This window comes from Diplodia corticola, assembly GCF_001883845.1.
Source record: "Diplodia corticola strain CBS 112549 chromosome Unknown scaffold30, whole genome shotgun sequence".
Taxonomy (NCBI): Eukaryota; Fungi; Ascomycota; class Dothideomycetes; order Botryosphaeriales; family Botryosphaeriaceae; genus Diplodia; species Diplodia corticola.
In genome coordinates, this window is record NW_017971509.1 from 322,470 (window position 1) to 343,017 (window position 20,548).

The 20,548-nt window shown below is 58.0% G+C and overlaps 7 protein-coding genes across 7 annotated transcripts; 4 read left to right on the top strand and 3 right to left on the bottom strand.

The window, feature by feature from the left end:
- Positions 1-151: 151 nt before the first annotated feature.
- On the top strand, positions 152-1,805 carry BKCO1_30000100 (uncharacterized protein; the record flags this gene model as incomplete). Its single annotated transcript, XM_020273865.1, has 4 exons — positions 152-487; positions 540-1,029; positions 1,080-1,669; positions 1,722-1,805. The coding sequence occupies 4 exons, from the start codon at positions 152-154 to the stop codon at positions 1,803-1,805; spliced, it is 1,500 nt and encodes a 499-aa protein (XP_020129767.1).
- A 465-nt stretch (positions 1,806-2,270) lies between these two features.
- BKCO1_30000101 (small monomeric gtpase) lies at positions 2,271-3,642 on the top strand (the record flags this gene model as incomplete). Its single annotated transcript, XM_020273866.1, has 3 exons — positions 2,271-2,665; positions 2,716-3,270; positions 3,330-3,642. The coding sequence occupies 3 exons, from the start codon at positions 2,271-2,273 to the stop codon at positions 3,640-3,642; spliced, it is 1,263 nt and encodes a 420-aa protein (XP_020129768.1).
- A 3,008-nt stretch (positions 3,643-6,650) lies between these two features.
- Positions 6,651-7,442, top strand: BKCO1_30000102 (cfem domain containing protein; the record flags this gene model as incomplete). The annotated part of the gene is made up of 3 exons (XM_020273867.1): positions 6,651-6,737; positions 6,800-6,965; positions 7,033-7,442. The coding sequence occupies 3 exons, from the start codon at positions 6,651-6,653 to the stop codon at positions 7,440-7,442; spliced, it is 663 nt and encodes a 220-aa protein (XP_020129769.1).
- A 526-nt stretch (positions 7,443-7,968) lies between these two features.
- BKCO1_30000103 (iq calmodulin-binding motif protein) lies at positions 7,969-10,203 on the bottom strand (the record flags this gene model as incomplete). The annotated part of the gene is made up of 5 exons (XM_020273868.1): positions 7,969-8,279; positions 8,334-8,816; positions 8,869-9,232; positions 9,287-9,652; positions 9,706-10,203. 5 exons carry the CDS (start codon positions 10,201-10,203, stop codon positions 7,969-7,971), a joined length of 2,022 nt encoding a protein of 673 aa, XP_020129770.1.
- Positions 10,204-10,805: 602 nt separating this feature from the next.
- Positions 10,806-12,112, bottom strand: BKCO1_30000104 (uncharacterized protein; the record flags this gene model as incomplete). The annotated part of the gene is made up of 5 exons (XM_020273869.1): positions 10,806-11,216; positions 11,267-11,380; positions 11,431-11,522; positions 11,571-11,919; positions 11,966-12,112. 5 exons carry the CDS (start codon positions 12,110-12,112, stop codon positions 10,806-10,808), a joined length of 1,113 nt encoding a protein of 370 aa, XP_020129771.1.
- A 3,347-nt stretch (positions 12,113-15,459) lies between these two features.
- On the bottom strand, positions 15,460-16,703 carry BKCO1_30000105 (glycosyltransferase family 25 protein; the record flags this gene model as incomplete). Its single annotated transcript, XM_020273870.1, has 3 exons — positions 15,460-16,198; positions 16,251-16,459; positions 16,518-16,703. 3 exons carry the CDS (start codon positions 16,701-16,703, stop codon positions 15,460-15,462), a joined length of 1,134 nt encoding a protein of 377 aa, XP_020129772.1.
- Positions 16,704-17,226: 523 nt separating this feature from the next.
- On the top strand, positions 17,227-20,013 carry BKCO1_30000106 (pleckstrin-like protein; the record flags this gene model as incomplete). Its single annotated transcript, XM_020273871.1, has 1 exon — positions 17,227-20,013. The coding sequence occupies one exon, from the start codon at positions 17,227-17,229 to the stop codon at positions 20,011-20,013; it is 2,787 nt and encodes a 928-aa protein (XP_020129773.1).
- Between the last annotated feature and the right edge of the window lie 535 nt (positions 20,014-20,548).

The following is a 20,548-nucleotide window of genomic DNA, read 5'->3' on the forward strand; positions in this document are numbered from 1 at the left end:
GGGCGCGGCCGTCTGCAGAGGGGCTCACTGCTGATTCGTGTTTACCTCCTGCTTCTTCTGGGTGGGTCCGCCAGCTCAACTCCTCCATCCTCGCTGTTCCTCTTTCTTTGTCACTTGCTGCTGTCAGCCCCAGCGCACCTTATCGTCCGCAATGGGTCTGTTCAACCGCAAGAAGGACTCAAAGGCGCCTCAGCCCGCCGCCCAGGCTACTGATGCCGCCTCCACCATCTCCAACGGCAGCGTCAAGCCCATCAAAGCCTCCGCCAACGGCAACACCACCATGGCCAAGCCCCAGATTCCCGACATCCCCCTCCCCAGGGCCCCAGACCCGGCCCTCGATCCCGCCGGCTACCTGCGCAGCATCCATGCCGTGCGCGACCGCTCGCGCCTGGTGCTCGACAAGGCCAAAAAGAACCAATTGAAGCACTTCACGGTAGACATGGGCAAGTTCAACGACACAGCTGCCTACGTTGTCTCAATCATCAAGGTTGGTCCGAAACGCCCCGTGCCGCCGAGCGCCGCTGATCCGCCTTGCACAGCGCGACTATGCGGGAGACTATGCCTCGATCCCGCCCCACGGCCGCTGGCAGCACTTTGAGGTCGGCGGCCGCCCCCGTATCGACCAGCTCATGGCCGCCTGGCCGTCCAGTATCGACAACCAGGAGCGCACCCGTCGCCTGATCGACCTCTTCGTCGTCTCCGTCCTGCTCGACGCTGGCGCCGGCACCAAGTGGCAGTACCGCAGCAAGGAGTCCGGCAAGTTCTACAAGCGCAGCGAGGGCCTAGCTGTGGCCAGCTTGGAGATGTTCAAGACCGGACTCTTCAGCAGCAACTCCGCCCAGCCATGCCAAGTGGATGCCGCGGGCCTCAAGAAGCTGGACATGAAGGCCATGGCTCGCGGTCTGCAGGTCACGGACGAGAACATCCTCAGCGGACTTGAGGGACGCACCAACCTGCTCATCCGGTTGGGCGACGCCCTACAGAACTCTGAAATTTTTGGCAATGATGCTCGTCCGGGCAACATGCTGGGTACGTGATTTCGTCCATGGGGCGGGGTTTTCCATGCTGACGCCTCGCAGATTACCTTCTCTCGCACCCCTCGACCCAAGCCTCGTCCGTCCCGATCGTCCCCGTGCCAACGCTCTGGAAAGTGCTCATGGACGGCCTTGGGCCCATTTGGCCCGCAACGCGCACGCAAATCGACGGCATTTCCATCGGCGACGCATGGCCCTGCTCCGTGATGCCCTCGCACCCCACGCACCCGTGGGAGAACATTGTGCCGTTCCACAAGCTCACGCAGTGGCTCTGCTACTCGCTTATGGTGCCCATGAACAAGCTCATGAACGTCCACTTCGCGGGAGAGCACCTGCTGACGGGTCTCCCCGAGTACCGCAACGGCGGACTCCTGATCGACACGGGTCTGCTCACTCTGAAGAGCGAAGAGACCCAACGAGGCTTGGCGCAATACCAGAAGAACGCGCAGGTCAAGGGACAGCCGAGCGTCGAGGTGGTGCCCATGTTCACCGCAGACGACGACGTGGTTGTCGAGTGGCGGGCGGTGACGGTTGGATTCCTCGACGAGCTGCTCTACGAGGTCAACGGCCTGCTTGGGCTGACGGGCGGGGACAAGCTGAGCCTAGCGCAGATGCTCGAGGCGGGCAGCTGGAAGGTGAGTGCTGGCGCGGAGCCAATGCAGCATGCGGCAGCTAACGCAGTCACAGGGCGGTCGAGAAATAGCCGAAGTCTCGCGGCCAAACACGAAAGAACCGCCGATCATGATATTGTCCGACGGGACTGTTTTCTAAATGATACCCCTCCTTTCCCTCATTGGCCATTTCCTTTCTCAAGGTTTTGCGTCTGGTCGACGCGCAGCAGCAGGAGGCTTCATTTGTTTATTTATTTAGTTATCTTCTTTCGCTGGCGGCTGCGTTGGAGAGCCTGCCCCTTCTCTACGCCACTTTATTCGACTTTTATTGCGCTCCGCAGCGCGTCGGCTCGGCGCGCTCGGACTCTTTCCCGAATCGCGTCGCGTACTTCTTGTCCATATGTTGCTCGCACGTGCTCGTCGCATCCGAAGGAGGGAATTGCTCTGCAGCAGGGAAATTGGAAGGCGAGAGCGGCGGTCACACTTGCTTTTCATACCTTTAGATATCCTGGCGGAGCGGGTTTGGCACGGCATGTCACCGGAGGGTTGGCTGGAACAAATCAAAACTGTAGTAATCCAAACGTACCTAATGATGCGCTGAGACCTGACTTCGCGATCTGCACCCATGCATTTGCCATGGCGGGAGTGCGCGCGTGCGGGCAAGGGGGAGGCGCCTGCACGTGAGCGCTCCGGCCGCCGGCGAGCCGCGGCGTCGTCATGCGCTGCCCGTCAACACCACCGACCGCCCGCCGCGCCCATCCCCCCCAACCCCTCGCCCGACGACACCGGCCCCGCGCTAGCCCGCCGCTGCGATCGCAAGATGAATATCGGCAAGAAGCAGAAGCAGCGCAAGGTGCTGCTGATGGGCAAGAGCGGCGCCGGCAAGTCGTCGATGCGCTCCATCGTCTTCAGCAACTATGTCGCCAAAGACGTGCGCCGCCTGGGCGCGACCATCGACGTCGAGCACAGCAACATCAAGTTCATGGGCAACCTGATGCTCAATCTGTGGGACTGCGGAGGGTGAGCTGTCCCGTCCTCAACGCGCGCGGCCGTGGCTGACGGCATCCCAGCCAGGACGGCTTCGTCGAGAACTACCTCACCCACCAGCGCCACCACATCTTCTCGTCTGTCGCCGTGCTGATCTTCGTCTTCGACATCGAATCCCGTGACTTCGCCTCAGATGTGCTGTCCTACCAGAACATCATCGCCGCCCTCGCCGAGTCGTCGCCCAATGCCAAGATCTTCTGTCTGATCCACAAGATGGACCTTGTCCAGGCCCGACTGCGCCTGTCGCTCTTCGAGGAGCGCGCCGATTACATTCGCCAGGCTAGCGTCGAGTTTGGCTTTGGCGACACGGTCGAGTTCTTTGCGACCAGCATCTGGGACCAGAGCCTGTACAAGGCGTGGACACAGATCATCTACTACCTCATTCCGAACGCTGGCGTAATCGAGTCTCTTCTGCGGCAGCTGGCCGAGGTCATCGACGCGAGAGAGTTGATTCTCTATGAGCGCACGACCTGCCTTATGGTCACGCACGTCACGCGCGGCACCGAGTCCAGCAACCCCTTCACCGACCGGTTTGAGCGCATCTCAAGCATTCTCAAGACCCACAAGCAGTCGATGGCGTAGGTCATCCAGCACTCCATGGACACGAGCACAAGCGCAATTGTTGACCGTTTTGCAGCAAACACACGGCTTTGCCGCCCTCTCACGCCAACTTTGCGGAGATGCAGATCAAGACGGGTCGTTTCATGTTCTTCATCACCCGGCTCACGGAAAACACTAACCTTGCTGCGTCAATCCCGCCATCGGAACAGATATTCAATGCTGCAAGGGTCAACATCAGCCTCGCGAGGAACCGGTTCGCCGAGTTGGACGTCATGACCGGGAAACATAGAAGCATGCAGCAGCAATTTGTCAACAGTTTAGAAGACAACAAAGGCGAACTAGACAAATCGGAGGGCAACAGCGGCGGTGCAATGGGCGGCATGTACTAGACGGGGTATTAGGAAAGGAGCTGATTTTCAGGAACAGAGATACCCATTTCGCGAGGTGAGCTGCATGCACCTCTGTATGACTTACGACCTGTACGAATAACTGCGCTACATATTAAACAGCATATGGTATTCTCTCATGCAAGCTGGCAAAGCGCGCTCCTTGCACACTCTCTCGCGGAATGCCGTGGTGGGGCTTTGGTCCACTAATCGCCGTCATGCTGAAAAGGTAGTCCCGTAAAAGATGCGGAAAGCCGGTAAGAGAGGGAGGAGGCGGTAATAGCAAGGACCACGTCTTGGAATAGGCGATGTACACGTTGTTGCCGCGCATCTGCAACAATAGTATGCCGTCCGTCTCGGCTCAAGATCCACAACCCACAATAGTTGCTTTGAATAAGTCGAGGGATTGACCCGAGGTCGTAGAAACATGGCTCGCTAAACATCAGCTCATTCCGGCCAACCCCGACGGTTTAGCGGATGAGGCACAGCGACCCAACTTTTCCGGCTCGATGATCGAGCGAAATGCAATACGTGACAGGGTATGGCGGCGGGGCACCGGTCAGAACAACGGAGACGGCGAGCACGTTTGGCGGGCGGAGGGTGGGAAAGCGGCCGAGTGTCGGGTGGGGATGCAGTCAACTCAGGAGAAGCGAGCCTTGTCCTCTGCGCCCCCGGGGGGGAGGTCTATCGATGCACAGATTGACATTGACGATCAAGAATCCAACGGCCAGAGACCGGGAGTGTGGAAGGTGGTATGGCCTCCACGCGTCGCCGCTGCCGCCCAGCGAAGGGGTGCCGCAGGGTTGCATTAGCAGCGGATCGCAATCCGAGAGCCATTGTGACGGTAGTCGGGGTATCCGCTGGTGGGTGTGCCAAAGCTCCAAGCCACCCAAACTTGGGCCTCGTTGCGGCTATGGCTGTTTGCGTTTCCCGCCGCCCTCCTTGGCTCGTGATTGGTTTTGATTTGCCCCCGGGCGCCTGCGTGCTTGGGGGGGTTCAGACAGTTCACAGCGCGAAGAGCGATGGCACTGGCCACCGGGTCAGTGCCCCCTGGACGGGAGGTGCGATCGTCCCGCATGACGCCCCAACAATGCCGCCGTCACTTTCCATAAAAACCCTGAAGATCGCTCCACCCCCAAATGTCTTTACAATGCCTTGGGATCAGGGCCTCCCACTCTTGCTTGGACCCTGCCAGAAAGCCGCCGTTCTCGCTCCGAAGTCGATCGTGTCCCAGGAATTCCCGGCGAATCGCGGCTATCGCGCACACCTCAAACAAGTCCAAGCTATAGTCGGGATACTACGTACACACGTTGCAATAGATGCACAAACCTCTTCGGCCGTTCCGTCGATGGACCGCCCAACTAACCGAGATCGTGAGGCAGGCACCAAGGCGGCCCGTGTTCCAATCCATGTAGGTTAATTATGAGGACCACTGGAATGGTCGGATCTGTTAGAAGGTTACCCATTCGGGTTACGTCTTTTGCGGGCATCCAGATTCAAGGCGCTGCAAATTGACAGCAACAGATTTTTCGATACAAGGTCATGTGGCCCTGTATCTTGTGTAGTCGTCAAAGCTGGGTGCAGCCCAAATTTCAATATACGGCAGATGAGTACTCTAACGGCAACGACAAAAAGAGTGCTGCGAAGGGGGTGGGTCCGTCCGTACCTCAACGACAGGGAATATATGACTCGTATGTCACATGAGGATGTGATGACTCTATGCCAGCCTGACGTTTGGTTTCGCGGGTTGTTTAAGATCTCCTGATGCCGAACATCGCAAACGGAAGCGAGGACGGGATCGGCTTTCCGGTGTTGGCAACTGCTCATTCGTATTTACACCAAGCCTTTGAACTCAAAATACCTAATGTGAAGCAAATTACGCTCGAAGTGGTGCGCTCATATCTACTACATGCAATCTTGTTTCAATATCGAGACATGCTACACAGCCAGACCCCCGAAATTGATATTCTTGTTTGATCGAGCATTATACTTGGGCTGCGTCCAGTAGGTGACCAGTGCATATGTTCTATGGCTCTCCTGGCGAGGATGTATGGATCGAGCTGGGGTGTTAGTGTTGAATCGCACGGTCAAGAGAAGTGGTACCATGATGCACTGGTGTAGATTACTTTAAACTGCCATTCACCATATTATGGGAGTCTCGGATCAAAGGTCGATTCATCACATTCTATGCGGTCCATCCGGTACCGTTGTTGCACGTAGAGGTATGCACGGTGGCTGATGGGGGGCTGCCCGTACCAGATTGTGAATCAGCTTGGAGCCGTGAAGTTATCTTCCGGCAAAGAGACGCTGCGAGAGATGCACCGTCAAAATGACATTGTTACAACTTAGTTCGATCAGCTAAATACAGGTGGGTGGAGATGCCGAAAGCAATCATTGCCAGAGTATCAAACCGACAAGCGGAAAGCCGTCGATGACGAGTGGCTCGGTGAGCATTGAGGGGTCACACGTGCTGTGATATCGCAGATCACATGCCTCGGGATGCACGTTTAGTGTAGATCAGGGCATGGCGCTTAAGTCGAGAGAAAGAGGGGGGCGAAGGACAGAGGGTGCCGAGGAGACGAGCTTAAATTGTCGATCCTCCACACTACCCCTTGCGCTTCCCCAGATCCGAGCACGCCCCAGGCCCAACTAGAGAAAGCGCCCAACCTTCCCCTCTCACAGCTGTCCAAGATTCTTTCATTTACACACTGGAGCCTCGGTTTGTGGTGTTGTTACTCTTCCCCCGCTCGAATTCATTCCCGCTTGTCCCTGACCCATGCTCCGATGGACACCAATCACATTGTAAACTCGGCCACTTTCTGGCAACAGAGTTGCCAGCATCTTACAAGCAGACAAGGTTGAGGGCCTGCTCATGGTTGCACTGGTGATGGGATTGGAGTATTAGAGTTGGTTCACAGGTACTTGAAGCTCACTCGACGCCCGCATCTCTCCTCAGCAACTTTACCAATCCCTCGTTCTCCACAATCATCCAACATTTTCTTGCGCTCAGTATGAAAGGCTTCACTGCTGCCGTTGTGGCCGTCTTCGGCGCTGTCGTTACCGCCCAAGACTTGGGAACTCTTCTCTCCTCCTGCGCCGTACGTGTTTCTGTCACATGCTCGCGTCGTGCGCACCCGCAAGCTAACAGCACTGCCATCAGTCCGATCAGTTCCAAGAACTTGGGTTGACCGGCGTCGACGGTGACCCGTGCAAGGGCGACGCGGGCAAGTCTTCGTACTACAAGTGCTCCTGCACCACCGGCCAGGACTTCGTCATCGACTACCTCTGCAAAAACCCCGGATCGTGCTCTCCCGAGGACATTCCTGGTGAGTTCGACCTCGTTTCTGCTGCAGGAGGTTAGCGCGCGTCAGTTCGAGCTGATGCCGCCCCCAGGTTTGTCCGACACGCTCGTCAGCTTCTGTAAATCGATTGGTGTTACCGTCACGCCACCCTCGAACCCATGCGGCGTCGCCGGCGGCAGTAGCTCTTCTTCCGGTGCTCCGGCCTCTTCTGCTCCAGCCTCTTCTGCTCCAGCCTCTTCTGCCCCGACCTCTTCCGCTCCGGCCTCGTCCGCTGCCGCTTCCTCTGCCGTGCAGAGCTCTGTTGCAAGCTCTGTCGGAGTCTCTGCCGCATCATCCCCTTCCGCCACAACCCCGGCCGGGACGCCCACAACCCCCGCCGGTACCCCTGCCGGCACCCCGATCGGCACACCGGCTGTCTACACCGGTGCTGCCGCCGCTATCAAGAACGCTGCTGGTGGCGTTGCCGGTGTGGCTGGTCTTGCCGGCCTCCTTGTTCTTTGAGCAAGCCGTGAATCCCTGGCGACTCGTGGATCCCATCCATTGTGCACATGGTCCAATATATATGTGCTGGGGAGGGGGATAGAAGCGGCTAGGGTTTGATGTTATATAGTGCATGGATGCGATACTAGGCGCAGCATTCGTCTTTGAATGTACACTCAAGGCACAACTCTCCGAGGGTGTTTTTCTAATTTCCGATATTTTTGAACAGTACAGTCTTCGTCGTCAACGTGTTACGGAAGACGGCATGTTCGGCATGTGCTCGATTCGTTGCTATGTACGGAGTGCTGCTCTCATTTAACAGAGGGGCTTGGCATTATTGATAGGCCAGCCTCACTTTAGGAACCTTCATATACATGAAACAATGCTGCCCGACCATACTCCCAACTCACGAATGCTACTGCCTCGGCCCGCTCCCTTGCATGTGAAAGGGAACTCTTCGACCTAAACAGCAAAGCCAATTACCGACATCGCCTGATGCAAGTCCCAATCCAGTAACCAGCCTTTTTTTGTATGTACAAGGAGGCGATCAGAAACCGCCGTCTCCTTGGACGCGTTTCACTGCCCCCATGACACCTTTGGCCCAAGACATGTGTCCGGGATTTATTCCTATGGCACCCTTTGCTTCGTTTCCGTCCTTGTCCCTCCATATGCCGTCTTCTTGCGACACGGCGCCGTAGATGTGCGTGTTTTGGTTCCTCCGAAGGCCGGCCGCCCAGTCCGCGCAGATCTCCGGCGAGTCGAGTAATATGTTCACCTCCTGGGAGTGGTACCACGATTGGGTGTCCTGGTTGCCACTTCCTTGAATGCCAATGTGGTTGTCGACTATCATTAACTTGACTATGCCGGATGTCAGCAAACGTCATCTGGGCTCCCTACGTGACGACGACTTACTGTGACAGCTCCTCTGCTTGAAATTATTATGCAGTGGCATCGTCTGGTCTTTTCCAACATACCAGTGCACGTGGAGAAGCTTTCGCTGTTCCGGCTCGAGTTGCTGGTACATTTTGTGGGAGATCATCTCGTTCGTACCACCTTGGAAAGGCAGCAGCTCCCCCAGGTCATTGTAGCCGAGACAGGCGTACACAGTGACTTGAATCTGTCGTCTAACGGCACTCAAGAGCGCTGGAATGAGAGGCTCCGCATTGATGTCAGGCGATTGAATGAAAATATTCGACTGTGCATTTCGAATGGCAGACAGCCAGGCCTCATTCTGTGGCGTATAAACGGAAGAGTGGTTCAGGGCACCCCAGGGTTTGCGGTTTACAAGGGCAATTGGAAAAGGTTCGTGTCGGGAATGTGGAATGTATGGCGTCATGGTGTCTTCGGGTGCGCATTCGGGGGCAGTGCCTTCGAGCTTCTGCCTCGTCGCCTCGTCTGGGCCTTGGTCAGCATGGCTTGGTGTGTTGGTATGGACAATGATGCCTACTCAGGTGTTTTGTGACAAGACCCATGACGCTTTCGCCATTCACTGGAGTCAGCACGGCTTGCATTCGAAGTAGTTCCGAAGCTAGATCATCATCATAATGAGGATCACCCGGTTCATTCTCCGGCAGAGACACACCACTATCTCTCGCACGAGTAATGAGATCGGTACGGGTGGCTGGTGTTTGCTTTGAAATCTCCAGAAAGGGCGAATCAAAGGTTCCGTTTGCCTCGCTTTGAGCTTCGCTGATGGTCAAAAGAGGCAACGGAGGTTTGAGTGCGTCGTGCCATGTCAGCAAGGCCATGTCGTAGAGAGAATCGACGATTGGGCCCTCTAGGTGGGTCATCATTTCGAGGTTGTCATTGTCCTGAACAGAGCTAGTCAGTCGTGGTTACCATAGTGAAGCAGTGAAACGGCTTACTTGGATATTGTTGCTGCACACGACGCCAATTTTCCTGTCGACGACCATGAACTTCGCGTGAAAGGTACCGAGCACTGGGCGGTGGTAGTTGATGACTTCGATGTCGATGTTTGGGATATCTTCGGAAGATGGTATGCCGATGCCCTTGGCTGTGCGCTCGGCCTCGCTGACGTCGAGGTGATTGTTGAAAACTTGCTTCGGGCTCCCGCGGTCGTAGATGATCTTGACCACGGCCTTTTGATTTCGCCTTCCAGCCCTCTTCGAAAGCTCTATTAGCGAGTCCGTGATGAGACGGCTAGCATCAGATTCCTTCCAGTAATTGGTTGCCAGGATGACCTCGTGCTTAGCTCTGGCAATGAGGTTGGCCTGGAGAGGGTCAGTCAAGACGTGGACTCGCATGTATTGGCAGCGCAACTCACCATGTGACGGCAAATATCGGGCAAGGCGCTGATGACGGTAAGCGGCAGTATGCCAGAGCTGCCCATCAACGGCGGACTGACGACGCCATGGAGCGGGTCATGGTCCAGCGTACACAGAGCATCGTGCCAGATTCTCAGGAACAGTTCACTGGGTTTTACGGTTCCAAACTTGCCACAGCCGAGGGCACGGTCAAGTTCCTCCGAGGTGGCGACACGACGGTTCTTTGGCGGAGTGGTGTCCAGGACACTGACTACATGGGTCGAGTAGAGCCGTTTTGCAGCTTCGTCGGGGGCCAGAGTCGGGTCTTCAGCGAGGAGGGAGCTCACGGACCGTGAGCTGTGGCAGAGGGCAGCGAGGCGCGGAGTGATGGACTCAGGCATGTCCTTGGTGCGTCGGATCCACGGCTGGCGGCGATAGAAATGGTCGATGGCGAGTGCAGCGGCAGCGGCAGCCACGAGCAGCAGGAGCGAGGAATATGAGGGGCTTGGGAACGCCATGGTGTCAGCGTGAGCGGATGGGACGGGAGCAGCAGACGGCGAGGCCGGAAAACCCAAGCGTTGGTGTGAGTGTCGTCATCGAGACCCTGGGGAAAAGCTTGGCTAAGCTTGTCGAAGCTTGTCGCGGCGCTGGCGATCCTGATGCGGTCTAGCCCTCGTCCGTTCCTTGCTCCGTCGCGCCGCCAAAACAGTAGTTCCCCCCGTGTCATTGGCAAGGGAGTGACCAAGGCACGCGTCACCGCGCCGCCCGTTCCGTTGAGCCTAGCTCCATCCTCCAGAATCCTGCATCCACTGCTGCCGACTGCCGGCCGCCCGTGGGTCTGCTTTGCCTGCTTGCCCGACACGCACGCCGGTTTTGCCTCCCCAAACTGCGCTCACAACAGTCGCAACTTCCGGCCCTTTCTGGACATGACGTATCAATAAGCACTGCTGCTCTCTAGCAGGGTATTATGAGAAAGATAGAACGCTAACGAGCAAAAAAAGACACGGCTCACCCGCGACGCCTGCCAAATCAAATCCAACTCCTCCCCAAGGGTATATCGTCGTCCTGGCCGCCTTGCTGCTCTTCCACGCACCCCAATCCCGCCAAACCGCTTCTTCCGCTACGTCGGCGACCAGTGCTTGCGGTCTTCGTCTCCAAATGTTGACGGAACGTTGCTGTGTGACGACACGGCCACCGAGTGCTGCACGCGAATGCCAAAGTTGGGCGTGTGGTCGAACTTGTTCCCCGACGTCGACTCGATGATGTTCTCGGTGCTGTCGCTCTCGACGTCGATGTTGGTGCCCGCCTTGGACCCAAACATCCTGCTGGTGGCGTTCTTGCTGCCGCTCGTCCCGTACGCGTCCAGCGGCACCGATCCGTTCGTGTATCCGTGCGACATGTCGTTGTCGTCGTAACCGCCCTGGTAGAACTTCCTGGTGAACATGGGCCGGATCATGGGCGCGTTTCCGACGAAGGTTGCCACGAAGCATTCGCGCATCGCCCAGATGGCCGGTTCCGATGGCGCCGCATTCTGCATCCCGTCAGCCCCCGTTTCCACGCGTCTTTCCTTCGCATACTGACAGTCAACACGAAGACCACGCGCAGGGTCGCAGCCACCATGACGAAGATGCCGGCACCAAGCAGGACCACCAGCCCAAGCTTCTTCGCCGTCGACACCTTGGCCTTGATGACGAGCTGTGGAGCAGTCAGCGGCAATCACGCAGCGTCGTCTGCAGTGTTCTTACCGGCATAGGGATCGGGACGATGACGGCGTCGGTCAGGACGTTGAAGATGACTTGGACAATGTACCACACGGCGCTCTCGTGCGTGCAGAGCTCTAATCAAGTCAGCCGGCGGCGCTTGCTGGCCAGATAAGGGGACGCACTTCCGGGGTCTGGGTAGATCTGCCAGTTCCTTTGCACCGGGCGGCAGGTGAGGAGAACGGTGAGAAACTCGGCCAGCCAAGTGACCCCCACGACGCCGATGGCCGGCTTGACAAACTTCTCGGCGGAGAGACCCCTGGTCAGGCGCGCGAAGAAGAGCAGCATGCAGAGCTTCAGCGTCCAGATTGTCGACACGTAGGTAAGGTGGCCTGTGAGGAAGAACTTGGAGCCCAGGATCTTGGCGTCGCGCTCGGCGGCGGGCAGCTGAAGGCGCTGTTCGTTGGTCATGGCTCTGTTGTCCCCGTTGAGACTGACAATGTGGGCGCACACGGACATGGTGGTGAAGAAGGCCTGTCGAGAGTCAGCACCGCAGCGGGGCTCGGGCTAGCGAACGCACCCAAGCGAGAATCATCAGGTAGTCGTCCTTCTGCAGACGGCCGCCGACCATCTTGAAGCGGGTGAAGAGGCGCATGGCGATCATGATGGTGGAGAAGCCATATTCAATCCAGGTCTCGACCAGCAACGAGCGTACGGACATCGACATGGTGGGCAGCGGGAGGAGGAGGGAGTGGACTCGTCAAAGGTGCGGCTCGCGTGGGCCCTGGCCACCGCCTATATCAACCGCACCCAGGCGGCCCAGGAACCGGCCGTGCAACGGCCAGGAGGCTGCAGCATGCTGCTCGACTCGCTCAGTCTGCGCAATCGAGATGGCGCAGCCAGTCACAGGCCAGCTGGGCGCAGATCGCGGGCCGCCAAGAGGGAGTGGGTTGCCGGCTGCAGCCTGACTCTGCACCCGTTCGCCGACGCAAGGCCCGCCGTGCAATTGCTTGTTCTGGAAGATCGTGCCCCAAAGCGGCGGCGGAGCCACCAACAAGGCGGCCGACTTGGACCGTTGAACGGCCGGTAGGATTGTTCTGCAGGGGCCTTCTGGAAGCTATCCCGCAGTGTGGCGGGCCCGTCAGCCTGTGAGCTCGCGCTCCAGGCGCGTTTGACGGCAGCCACCCGGCCTGACCGTGCCTGTTTTGGCCCCCAGCCCTCGTTTTCGGGCCGACGGCAGCGCTGCCGCCCCCATGCCGCTTAGCATGTCGCACATCACGTAGATCGCGGTGCGGAGGATCGCTGCATCCCAGTCAGGGGCTGCCGAGCCGCCCTGCCTCTGCGAGAACCGCTGAACGGCGCGGCGGACAGCAGCAGGCCAGCAGCAGCCGCGCCGCCGCCTGACCTCATGCCGCGCCCCACTGCGCTATTCCCTGCCATTCTCGCCTCGCGGAGCCCCTTCCGCCGCAGCCTGCCACATAAGCCGCATGCCGATCGCTTGTATTGCCTGATAACGGGGATAACAGACTCTTGGTCCGCCGCCCCGGTGCCGCGTGGGTTTGTGGGTTTGTCGCACAATCGCACCAAGGGATCGAGTGCGACTTCGCTTCCATCCATTGCCGACGCCCGGCGCCCGACTTCTTCCGCATGTCGTCACCCGCCGTCCGTGGACACACCACCGGGGTGGAGATGAAAGTGCGCTCCTGCGGTTCCGTCCTCGTCCACCAAAACCTACACCTCGCGGGGCTTGCCACTTCGGCGTCGTCTGTCGAATGCGGGCGTCGTAAGCTCGTCGATCCCATTGGCCTCTCTACTACGTACTACGACTGCTAGAAGCCCGCACGGGCACGCACGTGGCCGACTAGCATGCAGCGCAGTGCCACGGTGCCGTCGCGCCGCGTGCCAGCAACCGTCAGAAATTGGGGCTTGCGATAGCGACGTCGGTGGTTTGAACGTGTTGGTTTAGCGTCTGTGCTTTGACTGGCGATCGCCTCGGTTGACGGCTGGAGACTGTGATACGTCGCTCTTGTGTCACACACCATTATTGCCATTCCGATGCTCGCTATTTCGCGATTACAAATCGCTCAGCTCGAATAGCCTTTACCCTAATCCCGGAATGGGCGGTTCAGCTCAGATCCTATGACTTGGGAATTCCCCGAACGTCCACTTCTGTCGTGGCTTTTTTTTCCCTGACCCGCCTGATCTTCAGTTTGTTTTCCCCATCCCTTCTCGACGGTCCGGCTCTGGGCCAATTTGTCCGGCGTACGCATACAATAGAGCCGAGCGATTCATCCTTGACCCCAGCTCGTCACACAGCATCTTAACATCGATATTCGGGCATTAACTGTTAGGTATATCCCTGTACCGTGTTCAATAAGGCCAATGGCATGTATAAGACGACAACTCGGGGCAAGGGGCGCACCGCCGGATTCGGCTTAAGCAGACCCGAAGCCAAGGCCACGGCCAGTGGCCAGCAAGGTTACATAGGGGCACCATCATGCTCGGAGCCAGCAGCGAGACTGGGCCGGGTCAGCACTGTCGTCCAAAATTGAAGGTTGGCGGTGAGTAGCACTGCACGAGGCCGCTTAGGGAGGGACAAATGTAGAAAGAAAACCGGAGGCATTCGATCGTGACCCAAATCGGCGTAGGATAGCCAGGGTAGGTTTGAAGGGGAACCCGGTTGCGACTGTGTAACGCGAGTGAAAATTGGGGATTGATCAGAAGCTGATGTAAAACCAACAGGTCAAGGCGTCATGCAAAAGAAAATTTCAATCTCACGCCTTGGTCACGCTGCTATCAGTGGTGTGCCAAGATGAGCGGGAGGGCGAAAGCAAAGGTGGGGCGGAACTCCTGGCAACCAACACCGAGAGTGGAGAAGTCGATATAAGGGGAGCGGGAGGGCAACCTCGGAGCCCGGAGCTCCCGCACCTCCTGCACTTACGTCCGGCCTGGTGCCTCGGCTCATTACAGAAACGACCCGCATGATCCGCCTCACACTGGTCTCGGGCGGATCATGCTGAGAGAAACATCAATGCGAGATAAGTGTGCTCTCGTGATTCATTCGAGGGAGCACTTCCCAGTGGCTAATCCAGCCAGGCAGGGAACCCCCGCTTGACAGGAGCTTACGAATGATCCAAACTCCTTACGGGTGTTGCAAGGAAGTGGTGAAGTGGTGATGCCCGAAAGGTAGTCCCTGGTGGGAAGTAGGAGTTCCGGTCGGAACCTCACGGAATCCGCGATACAGAACCGGTGGCAGACAGTTTCGCCAGCAGGAACGGCCCAGAGAGCAACTAAATGCATATCCTTCTAAAGGATGTCTCCGTACCATCTTAAACACAAGGAATAAAGGTGTTCCGGTCGGACTGTAAGGTTCCGACCGGAACCAGCATTCACCACGAACAGCCCCCCACAGAGACACAACCACCTTCGGTACAGTGTTGGCGATGGTTTTTCCTGCGTATTGCTCTTCTGAGACCTCCCATTCGTGGCACAAGCAAGCCCCCCCACTGCAGACGAGATCGTGCAAGATAGTCAACGGGATTTGCGAAAACGGTGGATGAACAAGCGTCCAATTGAAGGCGACGACAACAATACCAGGACCCACCCACCACTCAGCGGCTCTGAGCCCTGCGATCGCTGCGCGAGGCGAGCACACTATCGTTGCAATAATACAGCGCATAACGGTTATCCAATCATGAGGCTGCATTGAGTCGCCTCTTGTTGATGACCGAAGAAACTCCACGAGCGCCGTCACAGAATCTCGTTGGCTAACCCATTAGACCGTCGAAAACGTTAAATTGGTACGAATGTATGTGCAGGTATGAACATTCTTTCCGTCACACTATGTTAATCTGCGCCTCTAACCCTATGTGCCTTGGTCTCCAACAAGGGAAGAAACAGATCAAGACGAGTCTCATGAAGGTCACCCAAACACCACTGCCCCACAATAGCAACCGTTTATACAGAACAAACATGTGCGACTCGCCACCAGGATATATCGTAATACGTCAGCGGATGGCCAGTAAGATCCAAGCGCGAAGAAGAGAATCTAAAATGGGAGGGTATCTACTGAAATCAAAAAGGTTTTTCTGCGTCCTGTTCCATGGGATCCCTCAGACAGTGTCCCTTTTCGCCCACTTCTTTCTGTAGGTATTTCAGGGTGGCTGGGTCTTTGGTGAAATATGAATCAGACCGTGCACCGCAGGCAATGTTAGTGGTACCGCCGGAGGATTTCTGAGGCTGCAGGCGGCCTTTGCTGTCAAGGCCTTCGTTGACATTTGCAATCTCGGAGGGAGCCGAGACATGGTGGAAGAGTTCGGGGTTGACGCTATAGCACTTGTAGTCCAGATCTCTACAGGCCTCCAGGATGCGCACGTCAAAAGCATCGCAGCCACCATCCTCCTCTCTTGCTGCTAGCTTGGTCAGGATGCGCTTGGCTGAGGCGCGGGTGACGGCGTAGCCAAAGGTGCAAAGCGGCCACTTGGAGCGGTGGACCATTCGCTCGCCTTCTTCGAGGCCGAGCTCTTCCAGGAACTCGTTGGTGTGCGAGTGCATCCTCCGATGGGGCAGAATGGTGTCGTCTCGGTAAACGCGATGCTGCAAGCTGTCAAGCTTCTTGGCGTCGAAGAAATCGCCACAGTGGCCGAGATAGAGAATCTCCCACTGGTCCAAATCAGCCCAGTAGGTGTCGTCGGAAGCCAGGAGCTTGCGCAAGTTCTCAGACGCAAGTGGGACCTGGACGCTGCGCAGGTGGATGTCCCAGTCGACGTCGTCCTCGAGAATAAGCGCCGTCTCCAGGTCGGAGTCGAGGAGCCTGTGCCACAAAATTAGACGCGGAAATTGCAGGCGGGCCAAAGCCACGTTACCATTGCAACGCGTTCAGGTGACCCAGCCAGGCCAGCGCTGAGCCGCGAGTGATTCTCGAGCCGTGCTTGGCTCGAAGCTGATTGAGGCGGTCATCGGTCCATTGTGGCTGGCGCGGGACGATGATGTCGACGCCGGTCAAGTTGGAGGCGAAGAACAGGGACTCCTGCCGGGGCGAGTTGTGGCGCGAGACGGCAAGCACGGCACCGAACTGCGGATGGCGGGTGGGTCAGCGGGGAATGCACCAAGGCAGGCGGCGGGAGACATACGCCCAGAGTGGAGTTCGCAGGGTGCAGGCGGGTGTAGTTCAGGCCGGCGGAAAAGGGCGGCGGCTGCTGCTGCTGCTGCTGCGCGCTCGCTTGACGCTGGACAACGGCGGGCGCGTGGAACCACAGCGTCAGCGCCACGACGAGGAACAGCAGCGCCGCGGCTAGGCGCTGAAACCGGGGCTCCATTCTTGTGTTCGGCGCTTGGGGAAACACGGGGTCAGGGTGCAATGGCGGGTGCAAAGTTGCGCTTGAGGGCGATTGCGCAGCTGCCGTCTTAAAGGAGAGGGCGCGGCGAGGCGCTGGCGGCGGCGCGATCGGCTGTCGCTCTGCAGCGCGCGCTTGGCCGGCCTACATCTTACAACTGCGCTCGTATACTTCGTGTGCCCGCAGGAGGCGTCGAGTCTGCGAACGCAACCCTCGCAATCTCCCGGCCCTAGCATCAGCCTTACCGCGGAGCCCAGGGCGTCGCGCCGCCGGGTGGGGACGACCCTTTCTTCCAGCCAGCGGCCTATTTTTATTTTAGCCAGCGCCCTCCCACGGCGTGACCACTCCCCCCGCGAACCGCGCTAGCGATGGTCGATCCAGCTGCGAGATCTCCTTCCCCGATCCATTCTTGGCCCCTTCTTGCCGTCGCCGGCCCGCATTCCAGCAATCTTCCGCACGGCAGAGCCTCTCCTCCCTTGCAGCTGCACAATCTTTCCGTGTCACCATGGCGGCTGCAGAACCCCAGCCCGCCCCAGCCCCGGCTGGCTCCCACCAGGAACCCAAATTCTCCCGCTACCGCTCCGTCCGTCGTGCTCACCAACACCAACACCAGCATGATCCGCCCGCCATGCCTCCACTACTGCCGCCAGAACCCACTCAGCCCGCCCCCGCCTCCGCCACAGTGAGCCGTAGCATGTCGCGCTACCGCCGCCAACGCCCCGTTACAGCCACCGCGCCCGTCGCCCACGACCGCGCCGCGCCTCCACTTCCCACCCAGCCTGTCGCCTCCTCCGCTCGCGAGCAGCGTCGTGTGCGTGCCGCGAGCAACCCCGCCCAGCCCCCAAATCACCAGACAAGCCGCCCCTCGACAGCGCGCGCTCAGGGAGGCGCGCCCGACCACAATGTTTTGGATTCTCCCACGAGGGCAAGGGAGGAGGCCCGCAGGCTTCTGGAGGGCGAGAGCCAGCGCCAGGCACGCATGAATGCCCAGCTGAAAGCCGAGAAGCGAGCCAAGCTTGAGGAGGCCGAGAGACAACGTGCCCAGCTTGAGGCTGAGGAATCCGAGCGGCGCAACGCCGAGCGCGTTCGCCAATACCAAGAGAAGAGAGCCGAGGACCTGAGGGTACGGCAAGAGACTGCTCGCGCCCAAGCTGCTCAGGCGCGCCAGGAAGAGGACGACAGAGTGCGTGCTGCAGAGCGGGAGAGGCCGCGCACCGGAAAGACATCCGGCGCAGGCTCCGAATCGGACGCTCCTCAGGTCCCACACTCACCTGAGAGCCCCTCGTCGTTCCGCAAAAAGGACCGTTTGGCTGGCTTGTTGCGCAGGCGCAAAGATGACCACCAGCCTGATGTGGCCTTTATTCCCGCTCCAAAACCCCGCCAGGTCAGCAATAACGACAACAGCAACTCCGATGCTTACATCAAGGCTGGCGGTGGCGGGGTCGTTCCCGGAATCGACGCTCCCGTTTCTGCTGTCAATGCAGGTGACCGCCGTGTTATGGTCGAGTGCAAAAAGAAGAAAATCTTGCTCCCTGTCACGCCCACCACCACTCCGCAGGAGCTCATTCGCACCGCCTCTAACGTTTTGTCGGAGGACATCGATGCCAAGGCGTCGGTGCTCCTTGAGTTCTTCGCCAAAGTCAGCGTGCAGCGCCCGTTGCGCAACTACGAGCATGTCCGTGACGTCCTCAACTCCTGGGACGACGATATGCAGAACTCCCTGATTCTGGTGGAGTCGCCAAATGGCGGCAACGACGCTGAACTCAAGGTCAGCTCTGTTCCGTCGGAAAAGCCTGGCGACTATTCTTGTTGGATGCAGTATTCCCAAAAGCCCGGACGGTGGTCCAAGAGGTATATCACGTTGAGGAACGACGGTCAAGTGCTGGTGGCGAAGAACGAGAGCGCAAAGGATGTGGCTAACGCGTGCCATCTGTCCGACTTCGACATCTACAGTCCAAGTGCTGAGGCAAAGTCTCGCAGAGTGAAGCCACCGAAGAAGTTCTGCTTCGCCATCAAGAGCCAGCAAAAGTCTACCATGTTCATGTCGACGTCGACCTATGTGCATTTTTTCTGCTCCAACGACCAAACTGTGGCTGCTGATTTCTATAGCGCTATCCAAGGGTGGAGGAGCTGGTACCTAGTCAATGTCATGGGTGAAGGCCAAAAGAAGGCGAGGGCGGCTGAACAGGCCCACGCCAGTGCTCACCCAGTTCCTGGCAACCAACTTTCGCTACCAGCCATGGCTGTCCATCGGCCGAGCACGTCGATAGATTCGCACTACCAGCTGGGCTCGTTCAGGCCGCTCCTTGACATGACTCAGTTTGAGTCGGCATCGGGACCGAAGTTGGCAAGGTCGCCAACTGATGATGATTCCCGGCTAGCTGATGGCGGCGGCTTACACGGGCGCAACCAATCGATGCGCACCCGCGAGCACCCGCAGCTCACGTCACCAACTCATCTTACGTCTCCAGGCGGACTTTCCAATGTGACATCGCCCACTACCCTGATCCAGAAGATTCCATCTGAGGATGAAGATGGCACCTTCGCCGCCGGTGGTCTCCTCGGCCGCGCTTACTCTCAGCGCCAGAAACAACTCACGGAGCGTGAAAAGAATCTGAAAAACTCTGGGCCGTTCACCGAAGGCCCGTCTCTCCTCAGCTCTACCGATGCCATTCACCCACGAGGCAACCGTACTTCCTTGGATGGCGGTCGCCCGCAGCGCATGAGCTCCGTCCGCTCCACCCGAGGCGGAGAATCAAGTGAAATCAAACGGACTGCCAGTACCCGTCGCGCCATTCCTAAGCCACTTGTGGACCTGACGCCCCAGTATCAGGAGCCCCCGCAGTTTTCGAAGAAAGGGAAAGGGTTTCGTCCAGACCATTTAGGTGGTGGACTGGTTGACGCTGCCACGAGCCCCGATGTGCCCATCCCCATTCCGCCGAGCCAAGACTGGCGCGCGCGCCGTGATCCAAGTGCGACGCGACCAGGCACTTCCGGCGTTGATCGCACCAAGAGCCTACGGGGCCAAGGACAGAGGATTAACTACATTGCCAATAACCACGCCAACGTCCCAGAGAACGGCGCCGAGGGCTTCACAGGGCACGGTCTGATTGCAACTACGAATTTCGGACCTACAGCTTCTGCTGTACCTTTTGGTCATGGCGTCATGGATGGGAGCAAGGCAAAGGGTCCCATGATCGACCTCAGTGAAGGGAACCGTTTCCAACCCGGGAGCTTGCTCGACCGTGTTGCGACAACCCAGCCCAAAGTACCTATCATCGACCGGGAGTAGAGGCGGACCAACAAGGTCCCCAGTGGAGAGTGCTTCCGACAGACTGGACAAGAATTATGCATGCTCTGACGCAGCTCTACGGATTGTTTCGTTCATTTTCTTACCAAGTTTGATCCCGTTTTGGAATCTGGACTCGAAGCACCGATAGCTCGGCTGGTTTGCTAAAGTTTTGTTATTGTTCGTTTCTTATACCCCACGGCACGTGTGCTGGCGGACGGCGATCTTGACAAGATACCTGTGGCATCTGTCGTCGCATATCTTTTGTATTTCTTTTTGAGCTGTTTCGTTTCGTTTGCTACATGCTCGGACCGCTTCCCCCTCTGGCTATGGAGGATCATGGTTCCATGTCTGGAACTCTACCCCTTGTCATATTTTCCTTTGTCACGTTATCTATACCCGGGGAGCCTGACACATCTCGCGGTGTTGTCGTTGCCGCCCTCAAAGAGCATCAATTTCCGGCTTCAACGGGCCACACCACTTCGGGTTCAAGTGATCCACATGACTAGCCATGAAGAAACAACGAACCCAGATTCCT